General features: G+C 52.6%; 1 protein-coding gene across 1 annotated transcript; it reads right to left on the bottom strand.

Annotated features, from left to right (window-relative positions):
* Positions 1 to 4,329: 4,329 nt before the first annotated feature.
* On the bottom strand, positions 4,330 to 13,453 carry LOC120394245 (C-type lectin domain family 2 member D-like). The gene is made up of 5 exons (XM_039518482.1): positions 13,357 to 13,453; positions 11,988 to 12,071; positions 9,114 to 9,289; positions 8,236 to 8,339; positions 4,330 to 4,987 (listed from the first exon to the last, which is right to left on the bottom strand). The coding sequence occupies exons 1-5, from the start codon at positions 13,451 to 13,453 to the stop codon at positions 4,837 to 4,839; spliced, it is 612 nt and encodes a 203-aa protein (XP_039374416.1). The 3' UTR covers positions 4,330 to 4,836.
* Positions 13,454 to 13,460: the final 7 nt, after the last annotated feature.

The raw sequence follows: 13,460 nt of genomic DNA, 5'->3' as shown, positions 1-13,460 counted from the left end.
TAGTTCCCTCCTCCTCACCCCATGAAGGGGTCATGCCCCCCCAGGGACTCCTGCCCCATCCAACCCCCCATGTTCCTTGACAGCCCCCCCCCAGGGACCCCTGCCCTATCCACCCCCCTTCCCTGTCCCCTGACTGTCCCCATCCAACCCCTTCTCTCATTCCTGATGGCACCCTGGGACCCCTACCCCATCCAACCACCCCTTCTCTCTGTCCCCTGACTGTCCCTGGAATCCCTACCCTGACTGCCCCCCACCGCCCCATCCAACCCCTGCTCCTTCCTGACTGCCCCCCCGGGACCCTTGCCCCCGTTCAATCCCCGTTCCCAGCCCTCTGACCGCTCTGACACTAATCCACCCCCACAACTCCCTGCCCTCTATCCAATACCCGCTCCCTGCTCCCTTACTGTGCTGCCTGGAGGTGGGGTCTGGGCTGGGCTGGGGCTGGGACCTGAGCTGCCCAGCCGAGTTCGCGGCTGGACCTGGGGGCCAGGCAGGAGCCGCACTGCACTGCGCCGCCAAGGTCAGGGATGGACCCGGGGACCGGGCAGGAGCCGCGCCGCGCCGCCAAGGTCGGGGATGGACCCGGGGACCGGGCAGGAGCCGCGCCGCGCCGCCAAGGTCGGGATGGACCCGGGACCGGGCAGGAGCCGCGCCGCGCCGCCAAGGTCGGGATGGAGCCGGGATCGGGCAGGAGCCGCGCCGCCAAGGTCGGGATGGACCCGGGACCGGGCAGGAGCGGCCCCGCGCCGCTAAGGTCGGGGCTGGACCCGGGGACCGGGCAGGAGCCGCACCGCGCCGCCAAGGTCGGGGATGGACCCGGGACCGGCAGGAGCCGCACCGCGCCGCCAAGGTCGGGATGGACCCGGGACCGGGCAGGAGCCGCACCGCTGCCCGGCCGAGGTCAGGCCGGGCAGGAGCTGTGCCACCCAGCCCCTGGGTCCGGCCACAACCTCGCCGGGCGGCGCAGCGCCGCCGCCCCCCGCGGGAAGCCACTGCTTCCTTCTCAGCCCTCCCAGGCTTCCCGTGCGAACAGCTGATTCATGGGAAGCCGGGGAGCGGGAGGAGAAGCCGGAGGAGCGTTCAGAAGAGGAGGCAGAGGCAGAGTGAGGTGAGCTGGGGCCGGGGGAAGGGCAGGGAGCTGCTAGAGCTTTTGTTAAATTTAAAAGCCCTTTTCGAATCAGTTGTCCCTGGCGGGACAACCGGTTCTAAACGGGGCTTCTAAATTTAACAACCGGTTCCTGCTAACCGGTGGGAACCGGCTGCAGCTCACCACTGGGTATATCACCTCCTGTGACCTGCCTTAACTCCAAGACCTTCGGGACATCATTGTCAGTCTAGATACAGGGCTGCTTACATAGTATCTGTACAGACGTCTCGCAGTGATTATGGTGACCATTGGGCTACTGGCTCTTGGTACAGACCTCACATGCCCCATTTGGTGAACTATTATGTAGACAAGTGGTTCTCAGCCAGGGGTACATGTACCCCTGGGGGTACGTGGAGATCTTCCCGGGGGTACCTCAGCTCATCTAGAGTTTGCCTAGTTTTACAACAGGCTACATAAAAAGCACTAGTGAAGTCAGTACAAGCTAAAATTTCAGACAGTGACTTGTTTATACTTCTCTATATACACTATACGCTGAAATGGAAATACAATATTTATATTTCCATTCATTTATTTTATTACATGGTAAAAAATGAGAAAGTCAGCCATTTTTCAGCACTAATGTGCTGTGACACTTCTGTATTTTTAGGTCTGATTTTGTAAGCGAGTCATTTTAAAGTGAGGTGAAACTTGGGGGTACACAAGACAAATCAGACTCCTGAAAGAGGCACAGTCGTCTGGAAAGGTTGAGATCTACTGATGCAGAGATCAGCCCCAGGGGATCCCTGTAAAACCCTCTGTGCCGCCTGCCAGTTGGCACCCATGGGTCCCTGGGTCACATACACCTGCCCCCAAACTCCCTCTCTGGGCAGGCTCAGTTCCTGTCCTGTAAGCAGAGGAACTGAAGCCAAGGCCCTGCTATCCAGCTGTCTGCGGTGTCTTGAGAGTGCACATGCCAACCTCAGGGCAGACTGCTGGGAACCAGACACAACCCCCAATTGGTTGAGAATTCTAGACTCCGATTTCACTAACCAAACATCCAGTGTAAACTCCTCAGGCACCGTAACAGCCTAACCATGCAGTCCCCTTGGCTAGTCCGATCTGTCTCGCAACCCAGGTGAGCCTGCCTTTGTGAGCTAGATGGTCTCACACTCAGAATCACAACAGTATTCCGCTTACTCCCAGTCCCACCAAAGACAGCGCGTGTAGCCAATTTTTTTAATACAATGTAATATAATAAGAAAATAAAGAGTTATTTACAAGGCTAAAGCAGGTGAATATATACACACAACTAAGCTACAATCTTAAGTTTAAAAAAAGGTAAGAGAAGCGTCTGTAGCAGTGATACTCAGAGCTCAGTGGTTCAGGAGCCAAATTAGTGATCAACACTACCCAAAAGAGCCACAGTCATGTGAATCCATTGTTTATTTACAATAGTACTACCCTTCTTTAAACAGAAGGGCAGGGGAAATATTTAGTTTGTATATACATTTTCACAGCAAATATCATAGTGCAATTTGATAACTTAACAGCTAATAACATAGTAAAAAAGTCTTGATTGGTAAATAATTTAAATTGCTTAATAATTAAATCAGTGTTTTAATATCATCTGCTACATTAAAGAGTCACTTGCGGTTCATGAGCCACAGTCTGAGTATCACTGGTTTACAATAAGCTCTATGTGCCCGTTAGGGCTAACCCAGGCTAAGCAGCTGGGGATCTCTTGCTTGTGCCAAGAAAACCTTGCCCCCCAGAGTCCAAGCAGCACCGAGATACACGAAGGAACTGAATCTATCCCACCTCCTCCCTTGTGCTCTGAGCTGTTGGAGATCAGCACTTCACATTCCTTAATGCCTTAATTCACTCTCCTCTCTGGAGACTTACACAGTCAGAGGCTCCCAACACAAACACTCCAATATCACCTTACAATGTGGGATACGGATGTCAGAAGAAATGAGATTAATGCTGCAGCAGCGCACAAGCATTCAATAAAAGCTAAGCACATTCTTATAATTCTAGTATCTATTTTAACACACAGGTGAGCCAGCCTGACCCCGGCTGGGTATTTCTCAGGGTCCCATTGAGACATGGGGACTTTGGCATGAGCTGGCACCTGGTCTGCCAATGTCACACCTACTCACTCCCTGTCCTCTTCCAACCCACTTGGCTCCAGGAAGGGAGAGAACAGACATTTCTCCTCTTACTCCTACAAACCAGACACTAGGTGTCCCACAAGGAGTGTAATGGGTTCTACTCCCTTGGCAGGTGCAGCGCTCTTAAAACTAAATGGAAAATTAAAACCAGTTTAAACATTCAAGCTTTTATCCAAAGCAAGGTCTGGCAACAAAAACCAGAAATTGGTGGTGTAAGCCTGCAAACTTTAACATCAAGGGGGTTTTCAAAACACCCCAAAACTGACCCATAAAAAAATCTTATTAAAATATTTCTTGGGGGAAAGAGGGCGTGAACACATCCCCCTCAGCTCTAGTCCAGTCCATAGAATGGGAATTACAAATATTTTAAAAAGTTTCCTGTCAAAAATATAAAGGAAAGGGTAACAACCTTTATGTATACAGTAGCAAAATCCCTCCTTGGCAGCTATACTGGATTGCCTTACCTGTAAAGGATTAAGCAGTTCAATTAACCTAGTTGGCACCTGACCAGAAGGACCAAGGAGGAAAGAAGATACTTTCAAATGGGGAGGGGAGGGAGAGGGGGACAGCAGAGGGGAGAGGATTTGTTTATGGTTCTCTTTTGTTGGAGGGAGAAACCAAGCAGGTACATCTCCTGAAATAATCTATCTAAACCCACAGAAATTGTAAGTAAATAGTGCAAGGAAATGAGTTAGGTTCTCTCTTGTTTTAGCTTGTGAATTTTTCCTATGCTACAGAGGTCGTTTCATTCCTGTTTTTGTAACTGTGAAGCTGAGCCCAGAGGGGAATCCTCTGTGTTTGAAATCTTTTTATTACCCTGTAAAGTTATCTTCCATCCTGATTTTGCAGGTGCGAGGCTTTTACTTTTTTCTTTATAATAAAGGTCTTCGTTTAAGAACCTGATTGATTTCAGTGCCCTGAAGACAAAGGGTCTGGTCTGTGCTCACATTGCTAAGGCAATCGGTTGGTATATGATTCTCAAGCCTCCCCAGAAAAGGGGGTGAAGAGGCTTGAGGGGATATTTGGGGGGTGGGATAGGGATTCCAAGTGACCCTTCACTGAATTTTTGTATAAATCACTTGGTGGTGGCAGTGATACCGTCCAAGGACAAGGAAAGGAATTTGTGCCTTGGGGAAGTTTTAACCTAAACTGGTAGAATATAAGCTATGGGGGGCTTTCATGTGAATCCCCACATCTGTACCCCAGAGTTCAGAGAGTGGGGTGGGGAACCCTGACAGTTCCATAGATAATTTTCTATAGTAAAGAGTTTCTGTGGCGGAATGTTAGGACAGTGAAAGCAGAAGCTGGCATCAGTACTTGTGGATTTTTCCTCAATTAAGCAGAGTCCCTGGTCCAGCTGAGGTAAGTTGGAAAGGCTGATTTGAGCAGTTTCACTGGCAGAAAAAAATAGGTGGCAGGAGATCAAGATGTGCAAATGGCTTTTCCGGTTTTCACTTGAATCAACAGTGTTCTGCCCAGTGATGCGCAGAACATTTCCTGATATTCCGGAACTGGTCAGATGTGATATTGTAAAGAGATCAGTCCGGCTTTTCCAAGACTAATTCTACAATACTCTTCTTACGAGTCCCCTTCCGCGGCAGCCTCCTGTGCTTGTGTAAATGCATCAGGTTTGGTGCAGATCCAGTGTCTCTCACTGGTGCATCGCAAGCTGCTGACCCCACCCAGCTCATTCAGATACGCGCAGTCACCTCCTCCTCCTATCGGAAACCTGAAAGAAAAAGCTGGTGTCAGGCAGTAGTTGGGCGCTTCCCGTAAGTCACAGACAGGGGGAGACACTCGCACAGTGCAGGGAGCTGCTGCACTCACAGCCCCTCACGATTCCCACTCCTGCACCAGCCACAGGCCCCATCCCCAGCAGAAGGGGGCAGCTAGAAAGGGGGCAGCGGGGCAGCTGGACCAAGAGAGGTTCTAAGATCAACTGGCCTCCATGAAGCATTTATGCCAGGTGGATATTTTAACCCTAGTTCTTCTCCTTCTCCTCTCTCCCTCCTCTCCTCCCGGATGGGCCCCTGCAGGCCCAACCTATCTGAACAACCCACCCAAACTTCCCCGGCTGCAGGTTCCAGGTGAGTGTCGGCGTGGTGAGGAGCAGCAGTAACGCCGCACAGCTGGGTGCAGGGTTCCCTGGACAGTTTACAGCAGCTCTGAGGCCAAAGCCCATCAGGCCAGGCTGTGTTGCGGGGGGAGGGCTGGAGCGAACTGCCAGCAGCACAGAGACTGCAGGCTCTGCCTACCTCGCGGCATTCTTGCTGGAACACATGACAATATCTGACTGGGATCAAATAACAGGTCATCAACTGACCCGCTTCCTAAGCCCACTGTGGGCACATTTTCCAGCTTCCCACCAACCACACAGGGCTTCTTTTTAAAAATGCGATTCTGCTGTAAGCACATAAGACCGGCCACATGGGGTCAGACCAACCATCCATCTAGCCCAGTGTACCGTCCTCCGACACTGGCCAGTGACAGGTGCTTTACAGGGAATGAACAGAGCAGGTCAAACACTGAGTGATCCATCCCCTGTCGCCCAGTCCCAGCTTCTGGTAGTCAGAGGTTTAGGGACACCCAGAACATGTTACACCCTGGATTTGAGGGGTGTGTGTGCCCCAGAAATTGATTAAGCTAATTGCAACCATATATGTGCATTCAGTCACCATGAATTAATAATAAAATACATCATCACTTAGTTAAGGGTTAATTTGAAAAACGGGCTTTTAGAGGCAAGGCCAAAACTAGCTGGCATTTTCTACTAATCAGAATGGGAGGAGGGGAGAGAAAAAGTCAACAACGGAGACAAAGAAAATAAGTGGACGGAAAACCTTGAATTTGGGAGCCTCTGATATAGAAGTTTTATTATGATTAAGACTGTTAGGACTATTTCTTGATAAGTAGTTTATTGAAAGTTAGGAAAAGTGCTGATTTAGTAGGGGGTCACTATGACCTGTGTGTTTTGTAGACGTTAGTTATAAAAGGCTAGCTAATGTACTGTAGAGCGGCAATCCTCTGAAGCCCTCTTAAGAGACTTTATCTGACACTTTTTCTTCCAGGTGGGTGAGCAACTGGCCACCGAGAACCTCTGTAAATTACTCCATATTCTTCCAGATTTTCTGTAAATATTTGGGATGTTCTAAACCCATTGGTTATGTCTTTGTGGGCTTAAATCTAACAAACTGCAGTTTTAGATAGAGCCCACTTACTTGCATTAATCTTTCATCAGTTGGAATTGCGGTGTTCCCAATGATTTATTCCTCACACTGCCTGGAGTGAAACAGTTAAGTAACGGCTGCTGTGGGTTCTGAGAACCCTGAACAACCCAAGGGGTCGCATCCCTGACCATCTTGTCTAATAGGAACTGGTAGACCTATCCTCTGTGAATTTATCTAATTCTTGTTTGAACCCAGTTATACTTTTGGCATTCACAACATCCCCTGGCAACAAGTGCCACAGGCTGACTGTGCATTGTGTGACAAAAAACTTCCTTGTGTTTGATTTAAACCTGCTGCCCATTAATGTCATCGGGTGACCCCTAGTTTGTGTGTTGTGTGAAGGAGTAAACAACACTAGCTTATTTACTTTCTCCACACCCGTCATGATTGTATGACCACTATCATATCCCTCCTTAGTTGTCTGTTGTCCAAGCTGAACAGTCTTTTTAATCTCTCCTCATAGGGAAGCTGTTCCATACTCCTAATCATTTTCATTGCCCTTCTTTCTACTATTTATAGTTCTAATATAGCTTTTTGGAGATGGGGTGACCAGAACTGCACAGTATTCATGGTGTGGGCATGCCATGGATTTATATAGCGGTATTATGATATTTTCTGTCTTATTACCTATCCCTTTCCTAATAGTTTTTAAAGGATTTTTTTTTGCCTCTAACCACCTCTTTTATTCTGCTGTTTAGCCATGCTGGCTTTTTTTAATTGGGAGTATACATTTAGTTTGAGCCTCTATTATGGTATTTTAAAATAGTCTCCATGCAGTCTGCAGGCATTTCACCTTGTGACAGTTCCTTTCAATTTTCCATTAACTGGCTTCTAATCTTTGTGTAGTTCCTCTTTTTTGAAGTTAAGCGCTACTGTGGTGGGTTTCTTTGGCATTCCGCCCCCCACAAGGATGTTAAATTTATGGTCACTATTGCCGGGCAGTTCAGCTACATTCACCACCTGGAGCAGATCCTGTGCGCCACTGAGGACTAAATCAAGAACTGTCTCTCCCCTTGTGGGTTCCAGGACTAACTGCTCCAAGCAGCAGTCATTGATGGTGTCTAGAAATTACAACTCTGCATCCCATCAAGAGGGGACGTGCACCCAGACAATATGAGGATAGCTGAAATCCCCCATTATTATTGGGTTTTCTATCTTTGTAGCCTCTCTAATCTCTGAGAATTTCACAATCAGTCACCATCCTGGTCAGCAGTATTTTCCTACTGCTAGATTCTTGTTCTTCAGGTGTGAAATTTCTATTCTTAGAAATGTTATGATACAGTTGGATTCATTTTCACTGTACTTGACTATGCGTTCTTTCACACACAGTGCCACTCACAGCGTGACCTGCTCTGCCGTTCTTTTACTTCTGAAGGTCCAGGATTCAACCTGCTATTGGCTCACGTGGGGTTGGTTATTTGATCCCACCCAGATCCCACTGAAATCAGTCTTGGGATATCGTCTGGGCCAACTCTGCTGTTCTCATGGCAGCCCCAGGCACTCAGCACATGTGACTATCAGGCACCTTTAATGTAGATGTCTCGTTACAAATTCAGGGCCTCAGTACAGCCAGAGAAGATCTGAAGGCTTTGGCCAATCTCCCAGGAGGAGATGCTGGCTTCCACCCATCACTAATACACAGAGTACATAAGAACCTGAGCGCTCTCTGGCTGTTTGCACAGCACTGACTGGTGGGTCAGCCTGAACTCCCAAACTCCAGGGAATGCACAGAGATGGGAGAAAGACTCACAGGTTGTTGAATTTGGTCCCGTTGGCCCATTTCCAGGGCTGCCCTTGGTCCCTCCGGAGGCCGATCCAGTGGTCGGGTTTGCCTTGATAGCGCTGCAGGAAATCCTAAAAACAGCAGAGGGAGAGGCGGTGTCAGAGCCCCGACCCTGCTGTTCCCCCAGGCTCTGGGGGCGGAATCCCAGGTGTACATGGAAGGGCTCGGAGAGTTTCCAGGGACTGGCTGGGGATTTTCTCCTCTCTCTTGCCCAGCTCTGGGTAATTCAGTATTAACCCTCCCAGCCCAAACCCAGCTCCCCCTCACCCCAATCTGCCCTGGGCTGGGGCAGCTCTTGGGTGCTGCTGGGTCTAAAGTGCCCCCTGCACCTCTCCATGCCAGGCCAGGTTCTGTGTGAACATCTCCCCATCTTACCTTGGGCTCCCCTGGGGAGAGATAAGGAATAGGGAATGCTGGGAGGAGCCAAGACTGAGAGAAGACGCACTCCCCACCCCAACCTCAGCCAGAAGGGGCCAGGGCTAAGACGATCCCCTCCCCCCCCTCAGCTGGCTGCCCTTTCCCTACCCAGGAGCACTGGCTCTTCAAGTCAAGCTTGGGTCTCAGTCCCCCCTTCCAGACCCATGCAGCCCAGCAGACACCTGAGCCCACCTAGCCCTAGAGAGGGACAGTCTCCTATTGGGTAGCCTGAGAGTTGGTGATCCCCACAGTCACACGCTGACACTAGAGGAGCCTCAGATCCAGCCAGGCCTGGAAGTCCATTCGCTCTGGCCTCCCAGCACGAGAGGGCTCAGAGCTGCTCCTCACCCCACCGGGGTAGAGCCCAGGTCCTGCTCCAGCAGCAGCGGATGTGCCAAGACCAGGCCATTGCAGTGAGAGTCGCTCACCATTTCCTGCTCACTGTCGATCCCAGCCAGGGAGGCACTGAGGGAGGAGCAGTGTCTCTGGCTGTTAGTCCAGTTTCCTTCAGTCTCGGAGAAATAGTAGCATTTCCCTCGGTACCCGACCCAGCCGTCCGGGCACGCAGGGCCTAGAGCAGCTGAAGAACACTTAGAGAACAACACTGAAATGAGACAGTAACATATGGTGTAAGAGGGGACCTGCCCGTCTGCAGGGAGAGATGAGCCCCAGCACCCCAGGCTTCTGAGACTCTCCTGGCAGCTGCGGGGAGGGCGTGAGGGAGCCAGGGGAATGCTGGGAATCCAGCCCCAGAGGGGGGTTATCTGACCCTGGTTTCACTGGGCCACTGTCTCGTTCATTAGGGATGCAGCTGACAAACAGCTCCTGCTTCAGAGCGCAGAGAACCAGGCCCAGGGGAGTGTTAGAGCAGGGGCTGGGCAGGGAGCTGCAGAGGGAGGGGACAGTTATCAAGAGGAAGAAGAGTGACACTGGATAAGAGGTCGAGTTCAGTCATGTTTGTCAGGTCTGTTACCCTGAGGAATCCTGCTAGCCTGGGCCGCTCGCTCGCCCCACCCCGCTCCGCGCTTGGCTCCCCAGGAGAGGCAGGTTGAGATGAAGATGGGAACAAACTCCCTTCCCTTCACCAGACTGAACACCTGCTGCCCCGGACCATCCAGCACAGCCAGACACAGGGCGATGGAGACACTTGTTGTGATACATTTGCCTGGCAGGAAGGATTCCTGTGACACTCCCAGCCTGGGAGGACTAACACAGCTCAGAACATTTCATCCCCGGCACAAGAGCAACAGTCGGACGTTCAACAGAGCAATAAAAGGCAGGTGAATAACTGAGAAGTGAAGTGACTTTCAGTCAGGGACATGAAACGCCACAAGGTGGCGCCAGAGCTCCAGTCACAGGAAATGGCCATTTACACTGACCCGCCAATTGCAACCCGATGCAATTCTCACCTACAGACATTTCTCCCCCCCGAATACAGCAGCTAGTACCCAGCTGCTCCGCCTGCAGTGTAACCCTTTCAGTGCCAGAGAGAGCAGCAGCAGCGGGGCCACCCATAACTGACACCAAGGAGCTATTGGCAAGGTCAGTGCAGTAGGTGAATAACCAGAGGCGGGGTTATTAGGGTCACTATGGGGAAGGGGTTGCTAACCCATTCCAAACACCGTGTCAGTGAGTGATTTGCACCCCCCAACAGAGTCACTCCTGCTCGCTCTCAGTCTCAGGGGGATCTCGTGTTGTTTCCTTTTTGGGGTGGGGACAAGTCTGACCCAAACACCTCCAACCATTTTTGTGCATGTCATTTATTTTGCTCCTCATGTTGCACTAGTAACTCCACAGCTGGTTTTAAAGCCTCCCCCTGTGGCTGGGACACACAAGTTTGGGAGAACATTAGCAGCTGAGGCAGCGATGATAAAAGAACAAGCAGGTCACATGCCATGTCCCTGGAGATTTCATGGTGCTGTGTGCCGTACATGCTAGTGCTCACACACAGAACAGAGCAGGGCAGTCAGTGCATACGATGCTTTATAGTCCTGCTCAGTGTGTGATCTGAGTCACTCGTTTCAGGGAGCAGCTGCAGCTGTGGGGCAAAAGTCACATTTCACACCTTACACAGAGTGCTGAATATGGGAATACACAGGCCCCCAGGAGAAAGGCTGCCAGCCAGGCCTGTGTGCTCCTTCCAGTGCTGCCTAGGAGGGACAGGGCACAGCAAGGAGCTGACTGTTGCCAGCTCCACCATCTGACCCCACTGCATTCTGGGGGCTCCCTGCACCCACGGGTGGGGAACCCCAACCTCACAGATCCCATCTTACGCTGTTTGAGCCAGTGCTGCCCATTCCAATAGCCGGACAGTCCAGCAGGGAGCTGGGACTCACGGCCCATCTGTAGCAGGGCAGCTGGCACCAGTGGAAGGATGAGGAGGCAGATACATCAGTGCAAACCCCTCACACAGATGTGCTGGAACAGCATGTCCTGCTGTGGTGACTTATTGCAGTGAGCGGCACCAGGGCAAGCCCCTTTCTGCACCATTGCAGCCCATCTACATTAGCAGTTCGTACCAATTCAACTGTATCAATGTTACATCAGCACGAAGGATTCCTAATGCAGAGAGACCTGGCTTCGCCCCCCTCTGCCAGCTGCTAAACCCTCCTAGGGCCCAGTGATCAGATCCTAGGGCAGTAGATAAATCCCACCCCTGACAGTCTCACAGCCCCTCCCACCCCCCAGACTATTGGCAGATACAGCCAGGCTCACGCTCACCATGAACAGCCGCCCTCTGCGCTAGCACTCGCTGTCTGTGCAGGCGGGGGAGTCAATAGCGCTACGGGACCCTGCACTGCTGAGGTCACTAATTGGTGGGTTTCACACGGCGTTAATGGAGGTGTCTGTGCTGCGTTCTACAGCTCATTTCAGTGACACGCCAGCACCTGCCAGCCCGGCCCTGGGCACAACCCGGGGATGCAGGCAGGCCAGGCTGGTACCTCATGGTGACACACTGCAGGCAGAGGGCCCAGATCATTGCTGCCCTGCATCTTCTCCTGTCAATCACCCCCACTCTGCACAGGTATCAGTGACTGTGCCTGGGGCCCGGCAATAGTGACTTGGGCGCTAAGTGCTCAGAGACGGGCTTGGGGGAGCGAATGTCAGTCAGATCGTCCAACACAGAGTGCCCAGGTGCAGAGGTCTGGGGGGAGCGGGAGGAGGGTCGTGGAGGAACATCCCCCAGGAATCCTCTGTCCCAGGGGCAGAAACCAGACAGGCCAGGAGAAGAGACTGTGAGTGTGGTGGCTCCAGGGGGAATGGGATGCGCAGAGAGGGGGCAGAGAGGGCTGAGAACTCACCTGCCAGGACAATAACAGCGATGATGAGACCTAAGAACACAATTGCGAGGGCGACTGTGCGTCTCTTGCAGTTATGACGAGGTTCTGAAACACAAAGACCCGTCAGGCCGGGCCGCGAGGACACGTCTCACTTACGGCACCAGGGCTGGAGCTGTTCTAGAACATGCCCCGTTCTGTCGATTGCTCCTGTCAGACGCTCTGGGAGAGGAGCCCAGAGGCTCAGGCAGGATGAGGCTGGCAGAACAGCCCCTCCTTCCCCTCAGCCCAGTGCCCTCCCTGGCACCCCAGCCAGGCTGTCACGGGGTCTGGTGAGCTCAGGGGCACAGAGGGGAGGGATAGCTCAGTGGTTTGAGCATTGGCCTGCTAAACCCAGGGTTGTGAGTTCAATCCTGGAGGGGGCCACTTAGGGATCTGGGGCAAAAATTGGTCCTGCTAGTAAGGCAGGGGGCTGGACTCAATGACCTTTCAAGGTCTCTTCCAGTTCTAGGAGATTGGTATATCTCCAATTATAAAATATAAAAAAAGAGACAAGGACCCTCATGTTCTGGTTGCAGGATCTCAAGCTCCCGCCCCCTGCTGAGCGCTGGCTGGGCCCACACTGCTGAGTGTGCCTGTCCGCGCACACTGGGGTCTCACACTGGCCACACACAGCAGAAGGGGGGAGAAGGAACCAGGCTGGGATGGGCCAGGGCTGTCACAGGAGGTCTGACACACCCACCCCAAAAGGCCCCTATCAGGGCCGGCTCCAGGATTTTTGCGGTCCCAAGCAAAAAAAATCTTGGCTTCCCCCTTTTTTGTGCCCTCCCTAACTCCACCCCTTCCCAACCCCTTCCCCAAATCCCCGGTCCCGCCTCCTCCCCCCGGGCGTGCCGCATTTCCCCTTCCCCATTGCTTCCTGCGGCCCCCCTGCAAGCTCACCTCCGCTCCACCTGCTCCCCTGAATATGTCGCCACTCAGCTTCTCACCCCTCTCTGCCAGGCTTGCCAGGCGCAAAGGAAGCGGAGCGGTGGTGGCTCGCTCAGGGGAGCAGGCAGAGGCGAGCTGGGGCAGCGGGGGCACATTTCTAGGGGCAGCATGGCCAGCGCTGGAATGCCACCCCTAGGAATGTGCCGCTCAAAGCACCTGCTTGTTTTGCTGGTGCCTAGAGCTGGCCCTGTCCCCTGCGCAGCCCCACAGCCACCGCTGTGTGCGCCAGGCAGCGGCTGTGAGCCGGGATCGGTGCCCTGAGAGCCCCTGGGGAGATCCAGTCCCTGCTGCCCACAGATGGGGGGTTGCTGGGCACTGGCTGCTGCCACTGAGAACATGGGCCCACGTGGGGCAGCCTCAGGGTCTCTCTCCAGCCTGGTCCCAGGCAGCGACGCCCCATTACCTGGCTTCCATCCAGTCTCCAGGTGTCTAATGTCACCATTACGGTTCCCCTCCTGCAGCGGCTCTTCGCTCTCAGCATCCCCAGTTCCTGGCCCCATTGACACT

Source organism: Mauremys reevesii, unplaced genomic scaffold (genome assembly GCF_016161935.1).
Source record: "Mauremys reevesii isolate NIE-2019 unplaced genomic scaffold, ASM1616193v1 Contig44, whole genome shotgun sequence".
In the NCBI taxonomy this organism is placed as follows: domain Eukaryota; kingdom Metazoa; phylum Chordata; order Testudines; family Geoemydidae; genus Mauremys; species Mauremys reevesii.
This window is presented reverse-complemented; position numbering and strand designations above follow the sequence as displayed.